General features: G+C 38.4%; 1 protein-coding gene across 1 annotated transcript in view; it reads left to right on the top strand.

Annotated features, from left to right (window-relative positions):
• GALNT16 (polypeptide N-acetylgalactosaminyltransferase 16) overlaps window positions 1–27,272 on the top strand; it is a 185,048-nt gene that overhangs the window by 94,129 nt on the left and 63,647 nt on the right. Inside the window, exon 3 of the mRNA XM_015823874.1 lies at window positions 12,624–12,722. Coding sequence (XP_015679360.1) covers window positions 12,624–12,722 — 99 coding nt within the window. The remainder of the gene's footprint in view (window positions 1–12,623; window positions 12,723–27,272) is intronic.

Below are 27,272 nucleotides of genomic sequence, written 5' to 3'. Positions count from 1 at the left end.
TTAAAAAAAAAAAAAAAAGGTGCCAGAACTCATGCACAGCTCTGGCTCCAATCGAAAACCCTTTAAGGAGTGGGGGGGGGGGGGACAGCTTTAGGGAGCTTCTGAGGTGCAGATCACGTGAGCAGCATCAGCTGACAGATGGCATTGCCGTGGCTTTTGAGAGGGTGCTTGTTTGGAGCTGGGATGTCTTCTGCCACCTCGTCTTCCTCTGCCTCTGATGACACAGAGGTTTCCTTTGGAGCCAGAGCAACCAAGACAGCAATGGTGCTGCTGATTTGGGAGCGTGCCTGGTCCCTTGAAGAGATTCGCTCCAGAAGCCAGTCCTGGTCCCTGGTGGCCAATGTGGGGGTGAGGACAGGAGGCAGTGGTGGGGGGAGCTCCATGAACCAAGGCAGAGAAGAGGGTCTGCTTTCAGGGCCATGGAAGTGTTTCCGGGTCAACCTTCAATGCCCCCAATTTCCCCGGGCAGTTTCCTTTCGCCAAGCCAGAGCTTTACTCACACTGGTGGCTTAGAAGGAGTCGGTTCTTCCCTTCAAAAAAACGTCGTTCCGTGCGTTCTATGACAAAAAAAAGCACTGGTTCTAACTGTCAGGATATTTCTCCTGAGTTCTCGGTTGCTTCTTTCCTTGATTAGTTTCCATCCATTGTTTCTTGTCTTGCCTTCTGGTGCTTTGGCAGTCTTCTTTGTGGCAGTCTCTCAAATATTGGAACACTACTATCATGTCACCCCTAGTCCTTTTCATTGAACTAGACATACCAAATTCCTGCAATCATTCTTCATATGTTTTACCCTTTAGTCCCCTAATCATCATCTTTGTTGCTCTTCTCTGCACTCTTTCTAGAAGCCCAATACCTTTTTTATATCATGGCGACCAAAACTGGCTGTAATATTCCAATCAATCAATTAAATTAATATAGTGTTTATTTCACCTCGTTTAATTTTTGTCCCAACATGTCTACATTTCAAAATGTATTCTGGCACACACATAACCCAAAAATAATTGAAGCTTATGTTAAAAAAATGTGCCTCTATGCAACATGCCTAATCATCCATTTTCAGTTTGAGGATGACAGTTTAATGGTAACAAATTGCATGTGATCATCTATCATTTGGCACTGCTGTGGACATAATAGTAATGCATTCTTTTAGCTTGCTTTCTTATCAGGTAGTCCTTTTCCAAGGACCAGTGGGTTGACTTTGAAAAGTAAAGATAGGTTTCAAAAATGCCACACATAATTCAAGCTCCAAGACCGCTTTCAAACCAGCCAAAAGTTGATTCACTTGACATGACTTAGTGATCTCTTTGGGAAACGCTGAATGAGTTAAGCATTTGATTCATTTTTCCAAGCAATACAAGGATGATTTGGGATTCATATCAGCAATGTGCTTTCAAAGGCAATTTTGGAAGAACATCTGCTCTTATTAAGACTACTTCATTCTGCTTTACTACACTTACTGTTGTCTTTTCTTATTCAGAACCTTGTCCATTAGGCAGAGGTGGTGACAAAGAATACTTAATGAATTTAATAATTTCAGTCAGACTTCCCTAGTTCTAGATGAGAATTTGGATCATTCAATAACATAGGTATATTTATCAAGCAGCTGAAAGACTTGACTTTTATATATGCTTTTCATGTAAACATTTAATTTGTGAAATGGTTTTTATATAGTCCTAGTGCCAGGTTTGTACCTGTGCAGTACCTATTTTAAAACACTATTACACTGCATCTTGGGCAGGCAACCCATACTTTTGCACTGATCAGGATTTATATTCTTTGCAGTCATCTGGCTGTTAACACTCTGAGGATTGGTTGTCAGTCTCTTAAATGACTGAATATAAATCCTTCCATTCCCCACCAATCAGAACTGAAGAAGCTTCTTGGATGAGAAGTGAAATGTTTTCAAAGGAAAAACCCAAGAAAGTCCAGTTGCCTTTTGGAAAAAGCACTTTTGGGACAAGCAGATTTGGATAATTGAGAATCTCCATAGTCATGTGGTCCTTATTATGTTGATAATAAAATTTAAAGTTTGTGTTCACCAGAAACTATTTAAAGGTATCTAGTTTAACGAAGAGAAGGACAAGGGGGGACATGATAGCAGTGTTCCAATATCTCAGGGGCTGCCACAAGAAAGAGGGAGTCAAGCTATTCTCCAAAGCGCCTGAAGGCAGGACAAGAAGCAACGGATGGAAACTAATCAAGGAGAGAAGCAACCTAGAACTAAAGAGAAACTTCCTGACAGTTAGAACAATTAACCAATGGAACAACCTGCCTCCAGAAGCGGTGAATGCTCCAACACTGGAAGTTTTTAAGAAGAGACTGGACAGCCATTTGTCCGAAATGGTGTAGGGTTTCCTGCCTGAGCAGGGGGTTGGACTCGATGACCTCCAAGGTCCCTTCCAACTTTATTATTATTATATTATTATTATTTACATATGCAAGCAGCATATGGCCGAACCATGATTAGGATCCTAATGAATAGAATAGAATAGAATAGAATAGAATAGAATAGAATAGAATAGAATAGAATAGAATAGAATAGAATAGACCTTGGAGGTCTTCTAGTCCAGCCCTCTGCTCAAGCAGGAGAACCTATACCATCTCAGACAAGTGACTGTCTAGTCTCTTCTTAAAAATCTCCAGTGATGGAGCGCCCACGATTTCTGGAGGCAAGGTGTTCCACTGGTTAATTGATCCAAGTGTTCCTAATTGATAGCTTTCTATGGAAAAGTCTATTCCATATTTCATCCCATGCTGAAACAAGCAGGCATAAATCCTTTGTGCAAAGAAACATAACATATAAAAACATACCTAATTTCTCTATATTATTTGGTTTTAATACGTACACTTTTTTTTATCTACACTTAATCACGTTATTCTATGATTACACGAACTAACAACAAAAGGGTAAATGGAAAGTAATCCCGAACCTTTAACGTTATTAAACGATCACAGTATCATTATTTTACCACACACTTTTTTTTAATCTACGATGAATCCCATCTGTATTTGTTATCGATACTTGCGTCTCTAATTTTTATCTAGCAGTTCAGTAATAACCATAAACAGTAATAATATATAAAACAATCTCATTTAAATAAGTCATGAATAAAATAGTTGCTTTTCCTAGCTTTGGGGGTGGGGGGGGGGAAAAGCTGCTTTAAAAGGCACCTTGGTGTGCTAAGTATTCATGCCATCAGAACTTGACTCCTTTATGGTGGTGCCTCCCTTTTTCTCTTACCTACCCAATGCTTTGAAATTCTCTATTCTGAAAACTTTGGCCTTTATTGCTTTAAGATTTTGTTACTGGAACTGGGTACTGAGGATCTTCAATTGAAGGCCCTATATCTCCATTCCCCTTTTAAAACTATTTTCACCAATGATGAAAGGCAGATATACTTCTAGATATACTTCCAAAATTGAGTTAGATCTGACTAACTCAACACATTCATTAACTATACACGGCAATGGGAGGAGACAGTTAAATGAATGACAGGCCTGGAAAACTCATGGTCTTTTCACATATCTATTCTCTCTCTCTCTCTCTCTCTCTCTCTCTCTCTCTCTCTCTCTCTCTCTCTCTCTCTCTCTCTCAATCTATCATCATCATCTATTAAATTTATTGGCTACCCATCTTACTACAGGTATTCACTTTAATGAGCAGGATGCACTTAGAAGCAGCTGAAAAAAGCTCTTTCATTTTAAAACCTCTTTGAGACTTGAGCTCACTTTCCTTCTCCTACTCCACCTCCAGTATTGGTCTGCTCATTGATTTACTGTCACTGAAGGGAACAACATTAGCTACTGAGGTTACAAATCTCCTAACCTATTTGTACAGGTAGTCCTTGACTTATGACCACAATTGAGTCCAAATTTTTTCTTGCTAAATGAGATATTTAAGTGAGTTTTGCCCCATTTTATGACTTTTCTTGCCACATTTGTTAAGTTAATGACGACAGTTGTTAAGTTAGTAACACAGTTGTTAAGTGAATCTGGCTTCCCCATTGACTTTGCTTGTCAGAAGGTTGCAAAAGGTGATCACTTGACCCCTGGACACTGCGACCGTAATAAATCATAACATGAGTCAGTTGCCAAGCATCTGAATTTTGATCACATGATCATGGGAATGCTGCAACAGTCGTGTGAAAAATGGTCATAAGTCACCTTTTTCAGTGCCATTGTAACTTTGAACAGTCACTAAATGAACTGTTGTAAGTCAAAGACTACTTGTACAATAGGAAAAGAAGATGCCCATATTATTCAATAATAAGTTTTGTTCTGTTTTGCTCTAATTTATGGAGAGAAAAAGTGCATGTGAGGAGGAGGGAAATGACAAAAGTTTTTGAGGATGAAAAGGTGTTTGGATATATCTTTTTATATAGAGCAGTTGCTAAAGAATGAAAAAGATTCTTTAGAACATGTATTCTTGCATTTTGTTCTTAATTCTGGACTGTCACCTGAACAACCTGACTAGGATGGGCATAGTTTTGCTCTAAAACAAGGACTTTCAGACCAATAAAAAAAGGAGGGGAAAAACACAGGAAACCTGGTTTGCTCCAAGGTCCCAAATGACCAGACTTCAAATCTGTCATGGTTATAAATCTCTCTTGAAACACAACTCTGCATTCAAAAAGAGCTGAAGCTTAACAGATCATATACTAATAGATATGTGGCTTACTGTATAGAAGATTTGCCTGGTGCAGAACACAGAAATGGATTCATATACATGTATCTGCATGTTTTTCTGCTCAAAGGACTTTGGGGCTTTTTTTCCTTGGCTTGAAATTGTGAAACACCAATGTCTTATATGATGGTTCTGTTCCATTTGTGGAATACTGGTTTCTGACTCACATGCTTCAGTCTCAATCTTTGTTTCCATCCCTCCTTCTGCTGGACTTGGAGGTGCCAAGTGAATCTCCCCCTCCCTTTTTCTTGTGTGGGAAAGATGGGCATTTTGTCTCTCCTATACCAATTCATCAGGAGCTCCCTCCACACAATTTTGGGCATGCAATCGTTGTGTCTCTTTCAGTAGCTGTAGAAACTCCCTCTCCTTCTTCAAACAACTTTCCCTTCACTTCAAAGTCAAAATGGTTGGCAAGCACTGAATCAGAACTCTAGAGTTGATAGCAAAGCCCAATTCCCAAGGAGAAATCTGAACCATCAGTCTGCACAATAAAGGAGCAGGTGGGATTTGGTTAAGGAGGATAAACGATGAAATGTACTGACACTCTTAGCGCACTTAGTTGGTGCTTTGGAAGTAAGAAGGGGGTCATGTGCAAAATGGCCAGGTCCTCCATAATCTAAAGATAGATCATGCATGTTTCAGGAGATAGAGTTGGACTACCTCATGGATGCATGGGTTCAGCATCAAAGTTTCTGATCAGCAGGTGGACACAGACTGAAGGAATGAAAGAGAAAGGTGATATCTTTATACTTTGCTGCAATTCCTCAAATTTACCATCAATACAAATTGATTCTTCCTGTTTTGAACAATGCTGTTTTCCACTTCATCCCTTTAATAAACAGAGAAGGAATCTATACAACATAAGGGAAAGGCTATACTACTGAAAAATATAGCAACCTATAGATTTGGAAAGATCTGCATTTGAGTCTAACACTCTGTTCAGTGCAGGAATTTTAAAACATGCCTGGCTGTCCAATAGACATGGATCCAGTGAAAGGAGCCCACCATTTTGATAATTAGTTCCACTATTGTACTGTTCTTACTGTTAGGATTTATTTATAATTTGCCTTTCTAAAATTTAAATTTATTTTTTTTCATATAATAATAATAATAATAATAATAATAATAATAATAATAATAATAATAATAATAATAATAATAATAATAATAATAATAAAGTTGGAAGGGACCTCGGAGGTCATCTAGTCTAGTCCAACCTCCTGCTGAGGCAGGAAACCCTATACCATTTCGGACAAATGGCTGTCCAGTTTCTTCTTAAAAACTTCCAGTGTTGGAGCATTCTCCTTAGTTCTAGGTTGCTTCTCTCTTTGGTTAGTTTCCACCCGTTGCTTCTTGTCCTGCCTTCAGGTGCTTTGGAGAATAGCCTGACTCCCTCTTCTCTGTGGCTGAAAGAGAAGAGGTCTTTATCTTCTTCTATATGTATTGCCTCATTCTTTTCTTCTCAAGGTTAACAACTTCCTTTTTCCCTTTCACATTACAAAACTGGGTCTGTAATCCTTTAATAATTCTTGCTATCCTTTTCTGAAACTGTCCACTTTCTTAAAATGCTTCTTAAAATCTGGTGCTTAGAACAGTATTCAAGATGTGATCTGACCAAAGCGGAATAAAATAAAATGATAGCTTCCCATAATTTGAATTCTGTACTACTGTTGATACAACCTAAAATTTTATTTGTCTTTTTGGAAGCCGTATCAGGCTGCTGTATAATATTTAGTTTGCATCCAATTAGTCTCTTTTCCAGAAATACAGTATCATGACCATTTCAGGTATCTTCCATCCTATTCCCTTTGCATTTGATTTTGTTTTCTAGGTGAATAACGTTGCACTTGTTTCTGGTAAATTTCATTCTGTTACTTTCAGTCCATTTCTCTAACTTATGAAGATCATTTTTACTTTATTTCTGTTTACTTGGGTAGTAGCTGTCTGACTCAGTTTTGTGAATTTGATCAGCATTTACTCCACATTCTTACCCAAGTCATTAATAAAAATATTGAAAAGCTGTGGGCCTAGATCAGGGGTGTCAAATTGCTGGCCCATGGGCCAGACACGTCATCTGGAAGCCGCGCCCACCCCATTGCTGGCAATGCCAAACCGTCCCGATATGTTGTGCGATGTCACGTGACATCGCGAGTTTGACATGTCTGGCCTAGATAAAAAAAAACTATGGCATGATATAAGATATGCTGCCTCAGCCATAAACGGAAAAAAGATATGTGAATTGAACATCCAAAATAAAGAATATCCTGTGTTCATCGTATCTAGTCATGCAAAACAAGCAGGAATTTAATAAAATATAAATAACCTGATATTGTAGATACTCATGGATAAGCCAAGAATAAACCACTCTCAAATTTGGGCTTAACTTATCCGCATGTATTGTATTATTATATGGTAATACTCGCTAAAGTACCTGTATATACCTGCAGGTAAGTTGTAAGGTGCCGGTTCCTTACTTGAACTTGAGATACCATATCAATCTAATCAGATAACCCAAGCGGAGACTTCTTGATCAAGCAGCACTTTATTTGATCAAATTAAGCAGCTGGGTGGCCAACAATCTGGAACGCTGGCAGAGTTACGTCCAGAAGTGCCATACCTTAGAAAGTTGGTAGCATTGCTTTTGTTAGTCAATGAAAATCAGACAACAGAGCCATTACATCATAAAGAAGACATCAATCATTCCTGTACACTCCCTTATTCCCTCCTTCAGTATATATCACATCCATGTACATGTTTCCCATGCTTGCATGAGATTTTCCTGGTGCAAAAGCTGATTACAACAAGCAACAATTAGACTAAACAATTTCCCTTTCTTCTAGAACTCTTCAAAGTCAAACCAAAATAGCATGAAAAATAAGCATCTATGGATAAGATCAGTTGTAAAAATTTGAAATGGAATCTGTCCTAGAAAACGTTTATTGATACAACATATGAAAACAAGTGAAGGCCTTTAGAATATATTGAAACAGCATATGAAAAATTTGTGGTTCAGCTTATGGCCCATTTTTCCTAGTTTGCTTAAAAATTTGAGGCTTGGCTCATTTGTGGAGGGGCTTTTCCATAAGTCTATACAGCACTTTTGTTTATAATTTTGCTGAAATATTAAATGACATGCTTACGTACATCAGACCATTCAAGATGGCAAGGGGCAGAAAATTACTGTGCTTTTGCTTCTCAATCACATTTTTTTGTGCCTTCAAGTCTGCATTAATTCCTAGCAACTGCCTGGACTAGACCCTGCAGTTTTCCTGGCAAGATTTTCAGTAGTTTGTCCTTGTCTGTTTCCTACAGCTGAGAGTTGACTGGCCTAACATCATCCAACTGGCTTCATGCCTAAGGTGGGACTAGAATTCACAGTCTCCTGATTTCTAGATTGATATCTTAACCTCTACATCAGACCGACTTGCTCTCAAAATAGCATGAGTTATTTGATTTCTGTAGCTATTATAAAGGCTGACTGAGGATCTGGACCAATATGCTTGCATGTTTTGGCTGGCTTTGAGAACTGAGCTTCTCAATGCCAATTTATCTGAAACCATGTCAGTTTATGGGCAGTTTATTTTCTCATTGGTAAAAATTCATCTCACTTTTTTCTTCAGTTTTAACTAAACTCTCCCCCCTTTAGAGTTGCCAGGCCCTCACCTGGAATATTATCTAGAATGTTATTTCCCATTCTTCTTCACTGCAGATGCTAACAATGAGTGAAGAAAGCACCTGGCTTCAAAAGGTATCAACAAGTTGCTATTTTACCCTCACAGCTTAGCATACATTTTATGCACAATGGAGTGATTGCTCACAAATGGTCAAATAAATGCATATTATATGTACTGGAAAAACAACCAGAGCAGGTGGCTTCCTATTTTGTGAGGAATATGTTTTTTGTTTGTTTCTTTTACTTGAAGATTGGTAATGATTGAATGCAGTTTGTTGCAGTCTCCTGTTGCTTTGCCTGAAGAAATATTAATCGGTTTCCTCTGTTTTCTGTCTTCTCATACTGGAAAAAGAAAAGATGATTTCAAATTGGCCAACAGCTACTGATGTACTGGTGTAAAATTTGCTATTCCCACTACCAATCCCTGTCCTGCTACACAGAGATTCTGCCAAAAGGAAATGAATTGGTTCATTCCCTCAGCTTTGTTTCCTTCCTCTCTTGTCACCAACTGGGAGGAAAACACCAACCAATCCCTCTCAGTAATGAGGACTGTGGCTGGAGAGGGAGGGAGGCCAGTTTTGACAGGAGGGAAGTTTTGATGGGTTCGACCTCTTGTCAAAACTTACTCCAGGCTTTGCATACATTTTCAGCAGCTGATCTCCAGGCTGAATGAAGATGATGATTAGGAAGGGCTAGCTCAGGGGTCTTCAAACTTGGCCTTTTTATGATTTGTGGACTTCATCTCCCAGAATTCCTCAGCCAGGCACGCTGGCTGAGGAATTCTGGGAGTTGAAGTCCATAAGTCATAAAAGGACCACGTTTGAAGACCCCTGGACTAGCTGGTTCCTTCAAAGCTCCCAATCTCTGATCACACAGTCATTTGGAGCATTATGTGGTGGGTAATGAGTCTGCACCCCTTTCTCTTGCCATCTGTACCACCTTGCTAGCTGTTAAATTAAGCTAATTTTAAATATAGATTTAGTAAGAGGTAGAAAACAGTGCTTTAGAACAGGATGATTACTCTGAAAAGTGGAGTCACAAAAGAAAGCTAAGGCTGCCTTGGATAAAATTTAGGAGTGAGGTGAAGAAATATCATGAAGACATAGCCAAAAAGAGAGGGAAGAAGAGTTGTTCATGTTATGTTTAATGCAAGTGGAGAAAGGCCCTTTGATTCTTAGGATTTTAACTAAGCAGCAGTGGTGGAAGATGCAGGTACTAAGTATTTATTTGGGGATTTGTAGCCTACTAAGGATGGAATTGCACCTAGTTGAAGTTCAAGTTGGAAATTCTTTCAGGAACAATGGCACAAGGTATACAAAGGAAAAGGATCTCAGATAAGGATCTCCTTGTGTTGAAATTTTAATCTGCTTTGTAATAAATCTTTCAGAGCAAAGCCCTGAGAGATTCTAATTGTTCGCAATATAAGTTGCTACAGGAGAAGTTTGCCAGATATGAAATAATGCACGCTAGCTCTACTGATCCTAGTCCATGGTTCAGCCATGTGGGTCATTGCTAGGCAGTTAGCAGCACTTCAGCCTGCCATGTGATGTCACAAGAACCTCAATTTAAAACATAAGAAATATTTTATATAATTAAAAAAATTTAAATTGCAAAAGATTCCTGAGAACACAGCTTGTAAGAGTTCGGCTATTTTTAAAATGTAATGTCATGGATCAGTTATGACATCCAGTGAAGTTCTGAGGTCCATGGCTTAAGTAACTGGCGGTGACTGAGAACAAAGACAATAGAGGGGACAGCAGTTTTCATGGTGGATTCAGCTTTCTGTTAACTCAAGGATGGGTGGACATCACTATATCAAGGGTACTATGGAAGAGCTAATACAGTTGCTTTTTTGCATTATGTTTCTCTCCCTCTGGACATCACAACCTTTCAGTGTCTGTCAGTTGCTAATTTGGTTGATCCCTTTTTTCAGGTCAGATAGCTGAGCCAAGCATCAGCTTTGAAACCTTGTAGGCACGGGAGATACCGATGTGAAAGATCCAGTCTCTCCCACTAATCACATCAGAATAGCCACATATAGGGCAGTTTCTAGGGATCACAAAGGGGAGGCCATTACTGAACAAACCTAAAGTAGCCAATAGAAGTCGCGCTGATCCCATTCTTTCAATTCAATGCCATGTAATTATGCCTATGATTTTAGAATGCACTGAGATGAGGAGGAAAAAAAAACTATTTTAACATTGAAAAACAGCTAAGGACAACTTAAGGCAGCCTCAGATATGAGCTAGGAAATCAAATGACGGCAACATCATGAAGGCAGGGCAGAAAAAAGAGGTTACCAGGAAATATTTGTGGCATGGTTAGGTACAAGTGAGAACAAGCCTCTCGGTTTCTTATAAAAAGCTATTTTGAAATTCTTGTCTCCATATTCTTGTCTCCAGTGAAATTAAAGATTTTGCCATGCTGGTAGGATTGCATCTTCCTGAAGCACAATAAGACAATGCCAATTGAAAGTTGCTATGATGGTGTAAATCCAATGACAGTTGGAGCTCAAGTAGCATTCCCAAATTGTGAAATAGCACTTCTCAACAGAACACAGTGCAGGACTCTTCAGCTGTCCAGCTTTTTTCTTCCCAACAGCACTCAAAGCCATCACTGAAGAAATCCAACATCTTCAGAGTGCAGGTTGCAAAGTTTCCATTTTGAATCTCTTTCTGCTGCCTGTCTACTATAACAGGCTGAAAGCTCTTCAGTTTGTCTATTGTTATGGTGACAGACCAGTCCAGTGTCATGTTGTTTCCCTCTGACCTTGACCAATCTAGTCTGTGCATTCCCTACATTTTCTTTCTAGCACAGATTGTCCACTAAGGTGACTAAAGCAGTCTTTGTACTATATTGTGGATTAACTATATTTAATCAAGGTACACTGGTTCTTGTTTAATGTCTACTTGGTCAGCGACTGTTCAAATATACAGTGGTGCTGAACAAGTGATAGTTATGACTAGTTCTCATACTTACATATGGTTGCAGTCAGTGGTGGGATTCAAATACGTGAACAACCGGTTCTCTGTGTGGATGCCACTACCGGAAGTCCATTCTGGGCCTGGGCAACAAAAAATTAGCTACCGGTTCTGCCAAAGTGGTGCAAACCAGCTGAATCCCACTACTGGTTGCAGTGTCCCACAGCCACTTGATTACCATTTCTGACCTTCTTTGCCAATTTCCTACAAACAAAGTCAAGGGAGAAATTGGTCACAAATGGTGACCAGAAGGTGTCCTTGCATAAAAAACCACAGTGATTCACTTATCAACGCTAAATGGGAGTGCTGGAATTTCCATTGCTAAGAGATGCAGTCACATGACATGCCCCATAGTGATGAAAATTCTAGCCCCAAACACCATCATTAAATGAGGCACCCATATTAATGTCTTCAATTTCCAAAACCATTCTAGCTGGTGAAATGCACGCTGCAATGTAATAATAAATCATTTTCATTGAAGTGTGATATCTGGAAGTGTGAAGCTGCCAGATTCTCAATCATGTTACTAAGAAATGGAATATTGGTAATTGACTGATAATTAGAAATGAAACCATGAAGGTATTGATCACCAGTATAGCTCTCATTTTTCCATACACCCTAACACTAATCCTTGAAACCAAAGAGAGAAAGAAGCCATACTGTTATTGGCAAAAATCAGAAGCCAATAAGGGAAGTCAACTCTTCCCCTAAGTAAAGACGATTAATATCAACAGCCTGTGTGAGTGAATATGATTTGGATAATGTCAGCTTAACTGCTCCATGCATCCTGCTACTAAGAGCGTGAGCTCCACGCTCCACAGTTGCTGCTGAGCCATGTAACTACATGCCACATCACCTCATCATCAGCTGCTAGGTTTATGAAAGAATTAAGACCACCTGCTGATTTAATCCATCCTGGATTTGCATCTGTTTCTTTCTTCCCATTCCTGTATCAATTATGCAGCAAAAGGTATAAATAGGTGCCATCTTCTGTCTTGATGGCATTGAAACCATTGTTAACAAGTGTTCCTGGCAGTTATATAATCCAATGTGTGCTAAACCCTGTTGTCAGCACTGCCAGCATGTGATGAATTGCAATTGTAAAAAAGATGTTGTACTGGGAAATGTGTTGGCAGGATAACAAAATTCAGTTGGGTGCTAAATATGTGTATCAGGATTGGTGAAATTTTACCTAATTGGGAATTTCTTTTTTATTAGTTAATTCTCTAGAAATGGAGGCATGTGTTCTGTCTGATGAAAACTCATTTTTTCTCATTTGTTATAGATGTGCATCTGTTCACTACACCACAGATCTGCCGGCCACAAGCATTATTATCACTTTTCACAACGAGGCTCGTTCCACATTGCTCCGTACAGTGAAAAGGTACCTTGTACTTTTAGACCTAAGAGCCATGTACCTAATATATGCAAGAATTAATTTCCACTGTGATTAATGCAGTTTATTCTGAGTAAAAAGAGAACAATCTAATATTGAAATCCCAGGCACAGAAGAAAGTCTTGTTGAACTCAGCATGACATATGTCTGCCTAAGGTTGCCCTCATTTCACTGTTAAGCTTTGTTAATATTAAAAGAGCATCTGGATAGGCATTTGTTCAGATCCATGGGCTATTTATTCATCAGAAAATGCAGCATTAGCCCAAATCGTCTGATCTGTATCTCACATCTGGGTTTTCAGAGGCATTGCTGTCTGTGTAATCACAGCATTATTATCAGGATCATTTTAAAACAAAACAAAGACTTTAATCCTATATTTGCATTTCACCCCTCATTTTTAAATGCTGCAAATCATGATCATCATCAGCTATTACTATTCCTAATTATTACTTGGAACAGCTTACATCCTGTGATGATACCTTTAACACCATCAAACAACAGTGTCTGCTTATCCCAAATCTATGGGAAGGACTCAATAGATTGAGAAAAATGCCATATTCAGTCTAAACATCTTGCTGACTCTGTGACCAAACATAATAATAATCTCCCAGTGAAGCACTACCTTGACATGGTTGTGGGGCCTGTGTGCTCTGAAGAAGATGAGAGCTACAGCAGAAGTTCAATGATATTGGACAGGTCTCATCAGAGAAGCCAGATGCTTTATTTCATAAACAATACAATGGCATGTAATTTACAGAAACCCATACCACATCAGTCATCACCTGGGTCAACAAGGACTATGCTAGAGTTCCTGGACATCTGGTGACAAACTGACTATAGGACTCATAACTGTTGGCTGAACCACCAGGCCAGCAGCTGCAGGCCTACTGGAAGAAAAGTTGTTTACCGCTTGCAAATGTAAAAAAGATTGAAAACAAATAAATAATGATGTGTTATTACAAATCAAGTCCAACAAGAAGAGAATAACCAAAAAGAATGCATCAGCTCTATAAAGAACAACATCCAGAACCATAAATAATAGAACAGAAACTAGCAGACCAATGCCATTGTTTAATATAAAATAAAATATCCACAGAATCAGAATTGGAAGAACTGAAAAGGTCTACCCAGGGTAAAGAAATCAAAGCCTTGCCAGAAGTAACACAGACTGTGAAGGCAAACCAGGGGGAATTCGCAATGGAAAAATCCAGCATAACTATTGAATCATTTTCATTCCCAAATATGGTACCGTCTCCTCTGCCTTCTCCTCAGAAAGAACAAAGCTCTCTAACTAAAAGCTGAGCATATAGAACAGCACAAAAACAGCTGAAAAAGATTGCTTGCATTGAAACTTATTCCAAAGAAACAAATAGCACAAATATTAAAAGATGCCAAAACTGTAATATCAAATATAAGCAATAACTCATTTCAGGAAACAAACCAATTAATATACAACACAGTTATGGTTATAACTGAATATTTGGATGCAAAATCAATAATCAAGAAAAAAAAAGCCAAGCAGTCTTCACCAAAATGGAAGCTCAGGTTAGAAATAAGAACAGTGTTCTTGCCCTAGCTTCTGCCAACCTAGCAGTTTGAACGCATGCAAATGCAAGTAGATAAATAGGTATCACTTCAACGGGAAGGTAACAACATTCTGTGCACCTCGCCGTTCAGTTATGCTGGCCACATGATCATGAAAGTGTCTTCGGACAACATGGCTTGTTCAGCTAACAAAAGGAGATGAGCACTGCCTCCTAAAGTCTGATATGACTGGACAGGGGAAACCTTTACGTTTGCTAAAATCAGATACAAACAAGCTAGAACAGATTAAAAAAAAGAAGTTGAAGGAGAAGATCAAATAATATCTAATCAAGAAGCATCACCTAGAAACCAGGAAGATCAAAGAAGCACTGGAAAATAATAATAATAATAATAATAATAATAATAATAATAATAATAATAATAATAATAATAATAATGATGATGATGATGATGATGATGATGATGATGATGATGATGATGATGATGATGATGATGATGATGCAGTAAATCATAGCTACTGTCTGTACAAAACCAGGCCTTAGGAACAAATGCATACAAACCCAGAATTGAGAAGACAGCAACAGATAGCAAACACCACCTCTGAGCAAAGCTGAATAAAATGTTAATTGCTACAAGAATTTGTGCAAGAAATATCATTTGCTTGCAGGAATTGGTGGGACCACAAAAATAGACAAAGTAATAGAAAATGAAGAATCTAAAGTGTTCTGGGATTTTAAAATTCAAACATACAAGCACCAGCCACATAACACCCCAGACTTAACAATTGTCAATGGTCAATCAGAAAAACAAAACAATCTGTGGTACCTTTGTAATTCCTGGAGACAGTAGAAGAGAAAAAACTTGAAAAAAATTACAAAATACAAAAACTTGCAAATAGAAGTAGAATGACTATGGTAAAAGAAAACAAAGATGGTATTAATAATCAGTAATATACACCTTGGGTCGAATTCCAAAACATCTGGACCACCACTTGAACACCATCAACATTGACAAAACCGCCACCAGTCAGTTGCAAAAGGCAGCTTTACTTGGGACAGCTTACATGCTCAATGATACCTTTAACACCATCTAACAACATCTGTATATGCCAGGTCCTTGGAAGGGCTTGATAGCCCCTGGATAAAAATGCCAAATACAGTCTGAATATCTGGCTGACTAGGTGACCAACTTTAATCTATGTACTTTAACTTGCCCACGTTTTACAGAAAACTTGAAATCTTTTCAACAATGATGTATAGTACTGCATGTATGGTAGGATGGATGCAGAGGCAGAAAGATTTTAGATTAAAATAGCTTTATTATTAGGAAAAATACTGTACTTTACTTCTAGAAATTGGATATGTACTTTCATGAATTATAGAGTTCCTAAGAGTCTATTTCTCAATGTAAAAGTTCTGTAGCCTACAAGGCTCATCACCTTGAAAAACACATTATTCAAATTCCAGAGCAAAGAAACAGGGGCTGAAAACAAAGAATAATAGGTAACTACCTCTTCTTCCATGATTTTCTTTGAATCTGTATCTGGTCTTTGCTGAAGTCCTATCACTTCATGCAGGACCCTATCTGATTATCATCTACTTGGCTAAATAAATTATTATTTTTATTAATAAGCCATAAAAAGGCACTGAGTCCAAGCACGTTCTCTCTACCTTGGCTTCAGTGCTTTGATCCTAATAAGTTCCCAGTAATGTTAAAAATGTTGGTTTAATGACTTATTTGCTGGAAGCGCAGATGGAAATAGAATTTTTGATGACAAGCCAGGATGTAAATTTAATAGCTAAAGATTGCTAAATGTTTTTTTTTTAAAAAAACTGTTGCAGAGCTAGAGAATTTAATTGGTCATAAGGCAGTAACTATCATGCCCAGATAGAAACAGTTGATACCTGCTACATGATAACCAATTTATTTTCCTCCCATTCTTTGGCTCTGGGTAAGAGCCAAATATGCCAATGCCTGGCACAGTTTTCAATGTTTTATTCCCCTTAGCTCTGTGGCTCTGGTTTTCTTTTTGGGTTAAGCTGACCATTTCTGCCATTTATTTCTGAGCCAGATTTTTTACTATTTGATTTTTCTAGGGGAAAAAACAGTGCTTTGCTCTTTGATATATTTAAAATTCATTCAAAGTGTCCCTTTAGCAATTTACCAAGTCAGGGATTTTTTTCTCTCCTGTGGACATAAAGATAGTGGGAAAGAGGAGGGAGGGGGTGAGGTGGACCGAGAGCCAGTGAGAATGAAGCTCAGCTGGAAGGCAACACAGAACTCTGACATTAATCCATTATTCATTAGAACTCCTTTCCCTCACTTTGGGTCTTGGGGTCTTACAGAAAACTGCTTTGTGAATAATAACAGGCATTTTATCTGAGGACTGCAAACAGAGGGATGGCATTGCATGCTAGTGAGAATAAATGCCTTGCAACTATCCTGCTATTCCCCCTGGGGCATTTGCTCGCAGGGAGCTGTAGGCAGGCAGGGTAGGTTCAAAGTAGTCTTGTGCTCCCCTGTGCTATAAACCAGTGAGGCAAACAAGGTGACCATTTGCTTTTTTGATAGCCAGAAATTCTTGCTTGAAACAGTTGCTTTACAGGTAGTCCTTGGGTTATGACATTGCTAAGCAATAAAACAATAAAGAACGATGTCACGTGACCATGTCACTTAGCAATGGCAGTTCCAGCTGCTGTTTTTTATATATATAATATTTTATTAATTTTCCAATTTTACATTTAAGTATTTAAAAAGTAACGTGGTGGCTGGGTTAATCAATAGTTCAATAACAAAATCTTTAGTACAAATCTCAAGTTACAACATCAAATATTCCCTCTCTTTTTCCCTTAACATTTACTGTTTCATATTTAAGCTAATACAGTTCTTATTATATCAACTCAGTAAAAACATCATTATTATATTTATCAATAAATTTTAGTTTATACGTATCTTAATTATTTTTTACATTCAATCTTCATAAACAATAATAATAATAATAATGATAATGATGATAATGATAATGATGATAATAATAATAATAATAATAATAATAATGATAATAATAATGATAATAATAATGATAATAATAATAATAATAATAATAATAATAATAATAATAATAATAATAATAATAATAATAATAATAATAATAATAATAATAAAAAGTTGGAAGGGACCTTGGAGGTCATCGAGTCCAACCCCCTGCTCAGGCAGGAAACCCAATACCATTTCAGACAAATGGCTGTCCAGTCTCTTCTTAAAAACTTCCAGTGTTGGAGCATTCACTGCTTCTGGAGGCAGGTTGTTCCATTGGTGAATTGTTCTAACTGTCAGGAAGTTTCTCCTTAGTTCTAAGTTGCTTCTCTCCTTGATCAATCCATATCCTGTTATTAATTTTTCCCAATTTTTAGTTTCCCATCAATATTCCAATTTAACCTTTAATATTTATAATTTTCAGGCTTTAGGTAACCAAGATTTGCCTTATCTCAATTCATAACAGAATCTAATATCCAAAATACACATTTTATCTGTTTGAATATAATCTTGTTCTATTTCCAAAAGTTAGCTATTTCCCACTATATTAAATCATCTACTTAATAATACAATATCCCCATTAATAAATCAAAACCATTATATATATTGCCTGGGTTAATCAATAAATCAAACATATTCATAATAATTATTTTTTTTTCTTTTAGGTCTAATTTTTAAATATTAAATGGATAAAATCCTTATTTTCAACTAATTTCCAAATATTTTAAATCTAATGACCAGAATTTCCCTTATCTCAACTTCTCCCTTTAACCCTCTAATTAATAATATGAAATCCCCTCTAATAAATCAAAACCCCAATTTTCTTCAGCCTTATTCTGGCTTTCTTCCTTTGCCAGCTAAGCTTCCATATCAGTGCTTTTAGATCGTCAAATAGTTCTCCCTCTATTATTATACATGTTATTTGAAATAAAGGAGACCATTTAATTGCCATTTTTTGGAAGGACTAGCCCATTTGTATTCATTAAGTTGTCTCCCTATTATTCCAATTCCCCATGATTGTCCTGATATGTTTATCTTCCATTCAATCTGTTCTTCTTCTTTCTCAAATTTCTTCTGATTTATATAGAAAGTCTTTTCCATTTTCAGTGTTGTCACTCCCTTTCCTGGATTTTCCATTAACTGTGTTTGTGGGTCAATTGAGTTCTCTGTCTTAATATTTGATTGTTCCACTTCTTCTGTTATCTTCTGCGTTGTCAGTTCTTTGGTTGTAATCAAAGTTTGGGTTTGCCATGCTAGTAGGTCAGAAGAGTCTTATCTAAGGTCTGGGCTTTGAGCCAAGTCTCTTTTAGGAAATAACAAGTTGTAATACCAAACTTTGCCACAAGATGTCACCGATGCCGTTTAAGATTTTTTAAGTCCAAAATTTTTATAATCCTTTTTCCAATTTTATTTCTTTTTTGTAGATAAAAGCAAAAGTCTCCAATAAAAATTGGTCCCCAAATTTCAGGAATATATAAATCCAATTAGATTAAGGTTGTTCTTTTAGTGCTTTAATTCCCCTGGGTAGTCAGTTGCTGCTATTCTTAGAGGGTGGGATAGAAATTCCCTTCCCTTTCTCCTCCCAGGGGGAAAGATACTTCAGGCAGCTTTTACAGGAAAAGAAAGTACTTAGGGTAAAGAGAAGATCGGATCTCACCCAGTTTCATCCATGCTGCTTTCAAAGTGCTTGGTGGTAAGTTTGACCTCAGCTGTCTGCAGCCTAGTGACGGGCCATATTACTATGGCTGGTCTTTCCTCCGCCAGTTTGGAGGGCTGCCCCGGATCGAGCGGAAGGGCTGCTGCCCTCCCGCGATCAAGCAGGGGTCCCCTCCTTGCTCATCACCCCTACAGAGCGACTTTTGACCCTTTCCAGAGTCCCCCAGCAGAGCAAAACTGAACGCAGAAGATGTAGCTCACCTTCCAGCATCTGCAGTGGCTGCGTTAGCAAACCGAAAGTCCCAGCTGCTGTTGTTAAGCAAGGACCATGTAGGTTGTTAAGTTAAGACTTCACACGACCGTAGCTTCCTGCTGGCTTCCCCACTGTCTTTGCTTGTAGGGAGCCAGCAGGGAATGTTGGAAACTGCAATTGCATAACTGCAGCTTTCTGCTGCTTGTCATAATTGGGAACTGGGTGGCTGAACACCTGGATCACAATTGTGACCATGGAAATGCTATCACAACTGTAACTCTAAGGACCTGTTATAAGTCCATTCATTCAGCACTGTTGCAAATTTGAACGGTTGCTGAATGGTCATAATGTGAAGACTAGGTGTACCGTTCAAAGGCAGCCAGTCTCTGAGACAGCATGTACAAGTCAAATTCGAAGTAGAAGTGGACTTAAATGTCAAATAACTAATTCTAAATATTAACTAAAATCAATTCCTTCCCATTCTTTTTCATAATCTCTGCCTTAAATGGAGAAGAGTTGCTGCTCAGAGTTGGCAAAAGGCATTCGGCTTAGGCTTCATTGAATCTGTCATGTTCAGTTGTCCAGAGTTGAACTATAAAATTAAGGCTGATACACCAATGAATCTTGATTCCTATTAAACCCTGATTATCTTCAGTGGCTTGGGGGCCCATTATAAATGCAAGTCTTTCCTCCTGATGATAAAGTGTGATTTGTGTCTCTCCCACAGTTTGTAAAGAGAAGAAAGGATAAAGAGATGAGCAGGCACTTATCCATGACATCCTAGATCAGCTGGATTTTGTACAGTGCAATCAGAACCAGAAGGTTGATTGATCTTGACCTTATGCATAATGACATGGTCCAACCGGAGATGCTTGGGGGGACGGGGGCAGGATGTAGTTTCAGTTGAAAAGTAAGGTTGAAGCAGCCTGAAGTATGGCTGGAACCAAAGGCAAGCACCCCATTCATGCAGTGAGAAATAAAATTCCGCTGAGAAGGTACTGCTAAGTCCCAATGAAAACCCTTGCGATTGATTTCCAATTTTTTTTTCCAGCACGTTGTGGTTTTTCTCAGTCCCATAGACCTCCCACTGTGTTCCTTTCAATGTATGCAGTTCTTCAGGCAGTGTACAAATCAATTACAACAACTTATTTTTAAAAAAATTGAAAGCCAACTTACAACAGAGCATAATATGGTGAAAATTGGCAGCAGTAGTAATATGGGCAATAAATACAGCGTACAATCACTGGCGTTAGCAGCAATAAAACACTGAATTTCTGAAACCACTCAGGAATTTCCTAAAATGTCTGGGAAAAGAAACTTCAGTAGGGCACCAAAAAGGGCCCTGGTATTACACAAACTAGAGGCAAGGTGAAGTTGTTTAGGTAATGTAATGAAATAAGCAAATTAATTGTATATTTCAGGGAAAGTTCAGCAGAAGGAAAAGTTCCACCTAAGAAATAGTTTCTGATATTAGAGCAACTTTCACGGGAAGGATGCCCCCGCCTCACTCTATTGTGACCATTTGATTGAATTCCTAATCTTTGGGGATGGGGGAACTTGTGTATTTTATGCATCTTATTTATTAAATTTATATGCTGCCCAAATCACTGTCCAATGTGATTCTGAGCAGCTCTCTTAGCGTCTTATTCGTTTAATATGATTTTTTTTAATATTGCTCAATTCCAACCAACCCTGGGCAGCTCGCAAGTAAAACAACAGTAATACAAAAATGACAAACACAAATGCCATAAAAAATAATTAAAAATTAGAAAATGCATCTTTTGCTTTGTTCCTTTTGTAATTGGTTTTCTGCTCAATTAAAAAAAAAAGGACCAAAACTCTAGCAAGGTTTCCAAGGTGCTTGAGGTAAGCCATGTATCTCAATGAAATGGTTCTGAAAGCACTCAGCTGGGCATGAATTATTACTGTGAGTATAATTGCTATGCCTTTACTCAGCCAGTGCCCCTTCCTCTAAGTAATTACTGTGAAGTGCCGTGGGGTATGTGAAGTATGAAAAGTCTGTTCTGTTCCAAATATTGTCTTCTCGCAAGCCTTCACAGGACTGCAGCAAAATCTGGCAAGCAGAAAACGGCAGTGTAAAAATCACTTATTTTGTGATGTCTGGTCACACCCTAATACAGAGCTGTTGTTTTTTTTTCCTCCTGAAAAGTGAAGCCAGTGGATTAGGCCTTCCATGACAATTAAGGACTGATTTGATTTAATTAATTAGCTGTTTTGGTAGCACCTGTTGAAAATTACATGTAATTAAATTGTTAGAGATGATTACAGAGTTGTTTTCCTAAACAGAAGTTTAATGTCACTTTGGGAAATGACAGTGATGAAGTCCGATTGATGAGAAATGTTAAAGCCCAAATCTTTAAAGCTAGCTAATGAGTTTCTAGGTCTGACATGGATGATTGGAAGCTCCACAGACTTTCTCTTTCAAGAATAGTGAGACTCAAAGAGTAAATTTGAAAACTTGGGCTAATGAGCAGGTCTGAAAACAAGCATTCAGGTAGCCCTTATGAATCTAATCTAATGACTAAGTTTAAATAAGTGGGCCAAGCTAAATTCTGCACTTGGTTGCATGCAGAAGCTTCATAACCAATTGCCTTCAAACTGCTTGTATTTTTATATGCTGAAAATCTTTTATAAAATGGAATACTGTACCTCAAACAAAATTCCAATTATATCAGATACTAAGATGGTATCAGCTGTTTAAGCTTGTCCAGAGTGGAAACCAAGATTATGAGTACCAATACTACGTTTATTGTAAGGTTACAGTAACAGAATCTTGTGAGTCTTGAAAGCACTTCCCCCCTTTCCAAAGAACTAGAGAAGCAGGGATCACTTCTGAGATGTTTTCTCTATCCCCATCATCCTTTGGGCTAACACTATATTTAACAATGCTGTCTAAGCTATGTCTTGTCTCCTGTCTCCCAAGGTTATTCTCACAAGCCATTTTGGGTGGTTCCTCAGCCATAGATTTGTGGGTATGTGTAAGGCATGGTTAGAAAGGTCTAGATTGCTGTCATGATGGTGCAAGTGAAATGCTGCTTTATATGTGTCACCGTGTGGCTGCCATCTTGCCTTTTTTAGACCAAGCCCTGTAGATTCCCTTGCACAAATCAGCTATGCGCACATCAGAGATCTGAGATTATTCTTATTTACTTTGCACAGAAAAGGTCCCAGGGTTTACTCTTAAGTAACAACATGGCTGAAAAGATCCTGTGTGAATAATTCTGGAGAGACTGCTTAATGATCTGATACAAGCCGCAACAAAAGCTTTTGTTACAAAACTCACTTTCTTAGTCATGATTTTAATGACTGTCATAATTTTTACTGTTTGAGGGGGTAGTCACTGAATTTTCCTTGACAGTATTGTATACAATCAATAATACAATACAATAAAATAATTCTACTGGTACAATTCTTACTCGTCATATCTACAAAACTAATGAAATCCAGACATCTCTAATCTTAAACATTAGGGATAAGATGTAGACCTCTTTACCTCTTATCATAAACATTTTACCTATCTTATGACACCGAAACACGGACGTTCGTACCGTAATGTATCCCCGTTCGACGAATTCTCTTATACCTATTGACCCCCCCCCCCGTAAATATTTGTATTGCAGATGAGATGTTAACGGTGGAAAGTAAAAAGGGATGAGGGAGAAAAAGGATCGTGTGACTTAAGGTCATCACAGAAATGTTTGCAGAAATCAAAAGGTGATTTACAGTACGCTTCTGAGAGTTCAGGGACATCTGGGAAGAATTGCAACACCTAAAGTTAGTATGCTGTCACTATATTGCAGAATGCTGCAGGATGTAGCTCTGAAATGGTAATGTGATAAGCACCTCCAAGATTGTGTTTTTATAGCCAATGTTTTTAGAATGTGTATAAAAAAGTGGCCTTGGATACATTTTGTAATAGAGGGAAAGCCTAATAAAATGAGACCTACTGCAGCACCAAATATCTCAGAACAGAACTGTGTGGTTGTGTGTTATGTGTTCTGGAAGTCCAATGATGAAATCATAGTTCATATGCAATTTATAAATTTTATTAAAGACTGATGACAAGGCACTCAACTAATCACTTAGTATTCAGAAGAAACAACTAATATCCTTAAACTAACACTGATAGTTTAAACTGCTAACACTCTTTATGTTCAATTCAAGGAAATACAGTTAATAGGTGAGTTCAAAGAAAGATTGAGGAAGCGGGAGATGTTGGAAAACAATTTCCTTCAATGGAACAGCCACAGCATACGGTAGTGTTCAGTGATTGGTCTGATGGGCTTCATCCCATTGGAGGCAATTCTTCCATTCCAGCTGGCTAGTATAAAGTCTTGTGGTCATGCTTCTCTTCCCCACTCTCTGACAGCTGCCCTCCAAGTCATTCTGTCATTGGCTGCTGCCCTACTTCTTATAACCCCTCTGTGATTATAAAGACATTTTCAGGCATGTCTCAATCTAGGGTTGATATGATAGTGGTGTTCCAATATCTCAGGGGCTGCCACAAAGAAGAGGGAGTCAAGCTCCTGAAGGCAGGACAAGAAGCAAAGGATGGAAACTAATCAAGGAGAGAAGCAACCTAGAACTAAGGAGAAACTTCCTGACAGTTAGAACAATTAATCAGTGGAACAATCTGCCTCCAGAAGCTGTGAATGATCCAACACTGAAAGTTTTTAAGAAGAGACTGGACGGCCATTTGTCTGAAATGGTACAGGGTTTCCTGCCTGAGGAGGGGGTTGGACTAGATGACCTCCAAGGTCCTTTCCAACTTTATTATTATTATTATTATTATTATTATTATTATTATTATTATTATTATTATTATTATTATTATTATTATTATTATTATTTAATTAATGTGGACTCTTTGGAGCATGGCTATACTTGGTCAAGAATTTCAGCTGGTGTCAGTGGGTTATGTAATTGAACAAGGCTCACTTCACTTTCTTGTCTCTGCCTGTCACCCTACAGAAGAATATCCCATATCAATGCAGTGAGAAAGCACCACTTTACCCACTCAAATGCTATTTTGCACACCGTAGATTATTTCCACATGTTGTGGCTATTAATTATCAACCTTCCCTAGCAACACTTATTTCGGAGATAGGGTAAAATTAAGATTCCTGCCAATTTATCCTTCTAGCCCATAATAGGTAGAACTGTCTCTACCAGTCTTCTATAAGACTAGTAAATCTGTATCCAGAAGAAGACTGGCAAAACCTGGTTTTCAAAATAGATCAAGTGATGGGTTATTGGTGCAAAACACCTTTGCACTAGGGGCCTATCATTCAGGCAAATGTCCCACTCACTCAGGTCTGCCCCACCACTCTCTAAAGAGAGCAATGAGTGGTTTTCTCCACCAGCAGCTGACCTTAATTAGGAGGGGAAAAAACTAGGGAACCTTCCTGTGGGGAAAAGGAAAAAGTGGAGGAGAGAAGGGGGAGGAAATGAATCTCTTTCTTCTCCCTGCTATGGGTTGATAGGAGAAGGGGAATATAAGAAGAAAGTTTCCTTTTATGTCAGTTTTTTTTATCTCTCAGAAGAATCTCTGGCATCAAAGAGGCATTCTCCCCTCCTCCCCCCCTCCATTTCTTGTATGGGCAGAATTAATACTCTACTTCATTGCCAAGGCAAAACAGAGTTTGGAAATACAGTTAATATTTCTTCAAGCCAACATACTTAAAGCCAGGTCCCGTGCTTTAATTCTGCTCTGTGGAAAAACCCTTAACCTGAGAGAAAAAAAAAGAAAAAGGCTGCGGGCTACAGCAATGGAAAAGAAGCATCTTAAGGCTTCTTGTTACAGGAATAAAAGCCAGAGATTTACAGAAGTAGTGTTAAAGCTTCTTGCGCTAGCAAAGAAAGAAGTAAGTTTAAAATACAACATTTACACACTATATACTGACAGAATGCGCTTTGCATGGGCACAACCTAGTTTGGGAATAGAAAATGATAAAAAGAAAAGAAAGTTGCATGCTTGGAGGGAAAGGCAGAAGATGAAAAGGATTTTTAAATGAAGGAATAAGAGATAGAAGAGCTGCGTTAGTTTACTTTGCTGGAGTATGTTATTATCTAAAAATATACGGTATATCTGTATCTCGCCCAGTATATCTAAAAAGGGGAATGTTGTAAAAGCGATGCCACACTGAAATGTAGAGGAGGGGTGGGAGGAGAGAAAGAAAGGGAACCTCCATTATGCAGGAATAGTTTGGGATAAAGTAAAATGGATAGGGAGAAAGTAAGAGATTGAATCAGAGAGAACCATTGAACGATTAAGGGGTGCTTTGAACAGCTTCTAAATACAGAAGGATGATGGCTTTTTCCGACATCCTCCTACTAGATCTGTTATTATTTTATAAGACACCAACAATCAACTCTTCAGCTGAGGAAAGGAGGAGTTTGGGAGAGTCAACCAGGGCGCCCTATAATATTATTTTATTCCCTAAAGCCACTCACTTATCTACCCCTTTTCAAATCGACCAGACATGCCTCTCAGGCTCATTCCAGCTCACCAGATGCCACCTTTATGATAAAAGAGAGTGCTTGCTACAAACAGCTGTTTCGTCTGATTTCTTGGCTAGAGTACTGAGACTGTGCAAATGTTGAGCCAAACTGGGGAGTACAGTTTAATGGGGGTGGGGCGGTGGATTAGCAAATCAGATAATAATAATAATAATAATAACAACAACAACAACAACAACAACAACAACCAGGCCATTGTCTGTTCCAAGAGGCATATAAGAAACAATGCATTTTTCTCTTCAGAGCATAATTTCAGGAACATGATTTTCAAAGGAATCTCATGTCTGGCAGGGAATCCTGAAGGAAAGTGGTCATTATTAGTAATTGGGAACTAGCCAGTAAGGGGACTATCATTCCATTGACCATTATGATCAAATGCATCACATGGGTAGAGGGCAACAGATATCTGGAAACTTTAATTTCTTTTTATTAATGTATTACATTTCTGTAATGCTCGATAGCTAAAAATCACCTTATATGAACAAAGGTAGATGCACTGTACCTGTGTGTGAACTATTTTCACTTCACACACAGTGAGATCAAAATCCCCCTATCAAGGGGCAAGGAGACATCTATGCCAAACCATTTTCCTGCTGGCATTTTTTGTTTCCTTCTGGGGTGAAAAGGATTCTGATAACACCAGCTAACATATTTTATTTAAAGGCATAAGCTTTAATAAACTAGAGTTCACTACTTCAGATGTACAAGGTGCCTAAACTGCGATAGTATTTCAACTGAGATGAAGTTATGGGAGAAGGAAGAGGGGCTGGATATGTAGATACAGGCATTTGTGAGACAGATTAGCAGTGCCTTTTGAAATAACAGCTGTAATGTGTTAAAAAAAACCATTGGGTTTGTTGAAACCTGATTTTTTTTTTTAATGTATGCAAGTTCAGCAAAGTTCAATTGTACTGTTAAAATTCTTCTTTCTTTTTTCTGAAATGGTTGCTTTGAGATTTCCAATGAAATGTCCTCAGAGGCTGAAATGCTTTGATATCACTTCATCTTTATTTTGAGTTCTGATGTCAAACTCAAACTTATTAATACTTGAGCACAAAGCTATCCTCCATGTAAAATCCAGAGGAGCATATATATATATATATTTCATTAGAGGAAGAGCATGTGAAAACATTGCTACTCTTGTGTGAGCAGCTGTTAGGGCATATGATGGGGGTCTAGGATCCTTCGGCTCCTACCCTTGGCCACATCTCCTTCGCCTCGAGCCTCCCGCCTCTGCCCATTTCCCCCCTTTGCCCCGGGCTTTTGGCTACATGGGACAATTAGCCGCCAGCCAATTGGATGGGTGGCAGGCAGCAGCCCTGTTGCTCTCAGGGGGCAGTGTGTGATGGGCTATCGCAGGGGCTGTGTTGTGGGGCAGCAGGCAAATGGCAGGGCTGGTGCAGCTTCTCAGCGAATGGGCCGGGCCAAAGGGCACGAGGCGGCGGGCCAGGGGCGGGCCAGCCGAGGAGGAACGCTGCAGGTAAATGGGTGGAGGCAGGAGGCTCGAG

This window comes from Protobothrops mucrosquamatus, unplaced genomic scaffold (assembly GCF_001527695.2).
Source record: "Protobothrops mucrosquamatus isolate PMUCROS unplaced genomic scaffold, P.Mucros_1.0 scaffold2021, whole genome shotgun sequence".
Classification (NCBI taxonomy): Eukaryota; Metazoa; Chordata; class Lepidosauria; order Squamata; family Viperidae; genus Protobothrops; species Protobothrops mucrosquamatus.
This window is presented reverse-complemented; position numbering and strand designations above follow the sequence as displayed.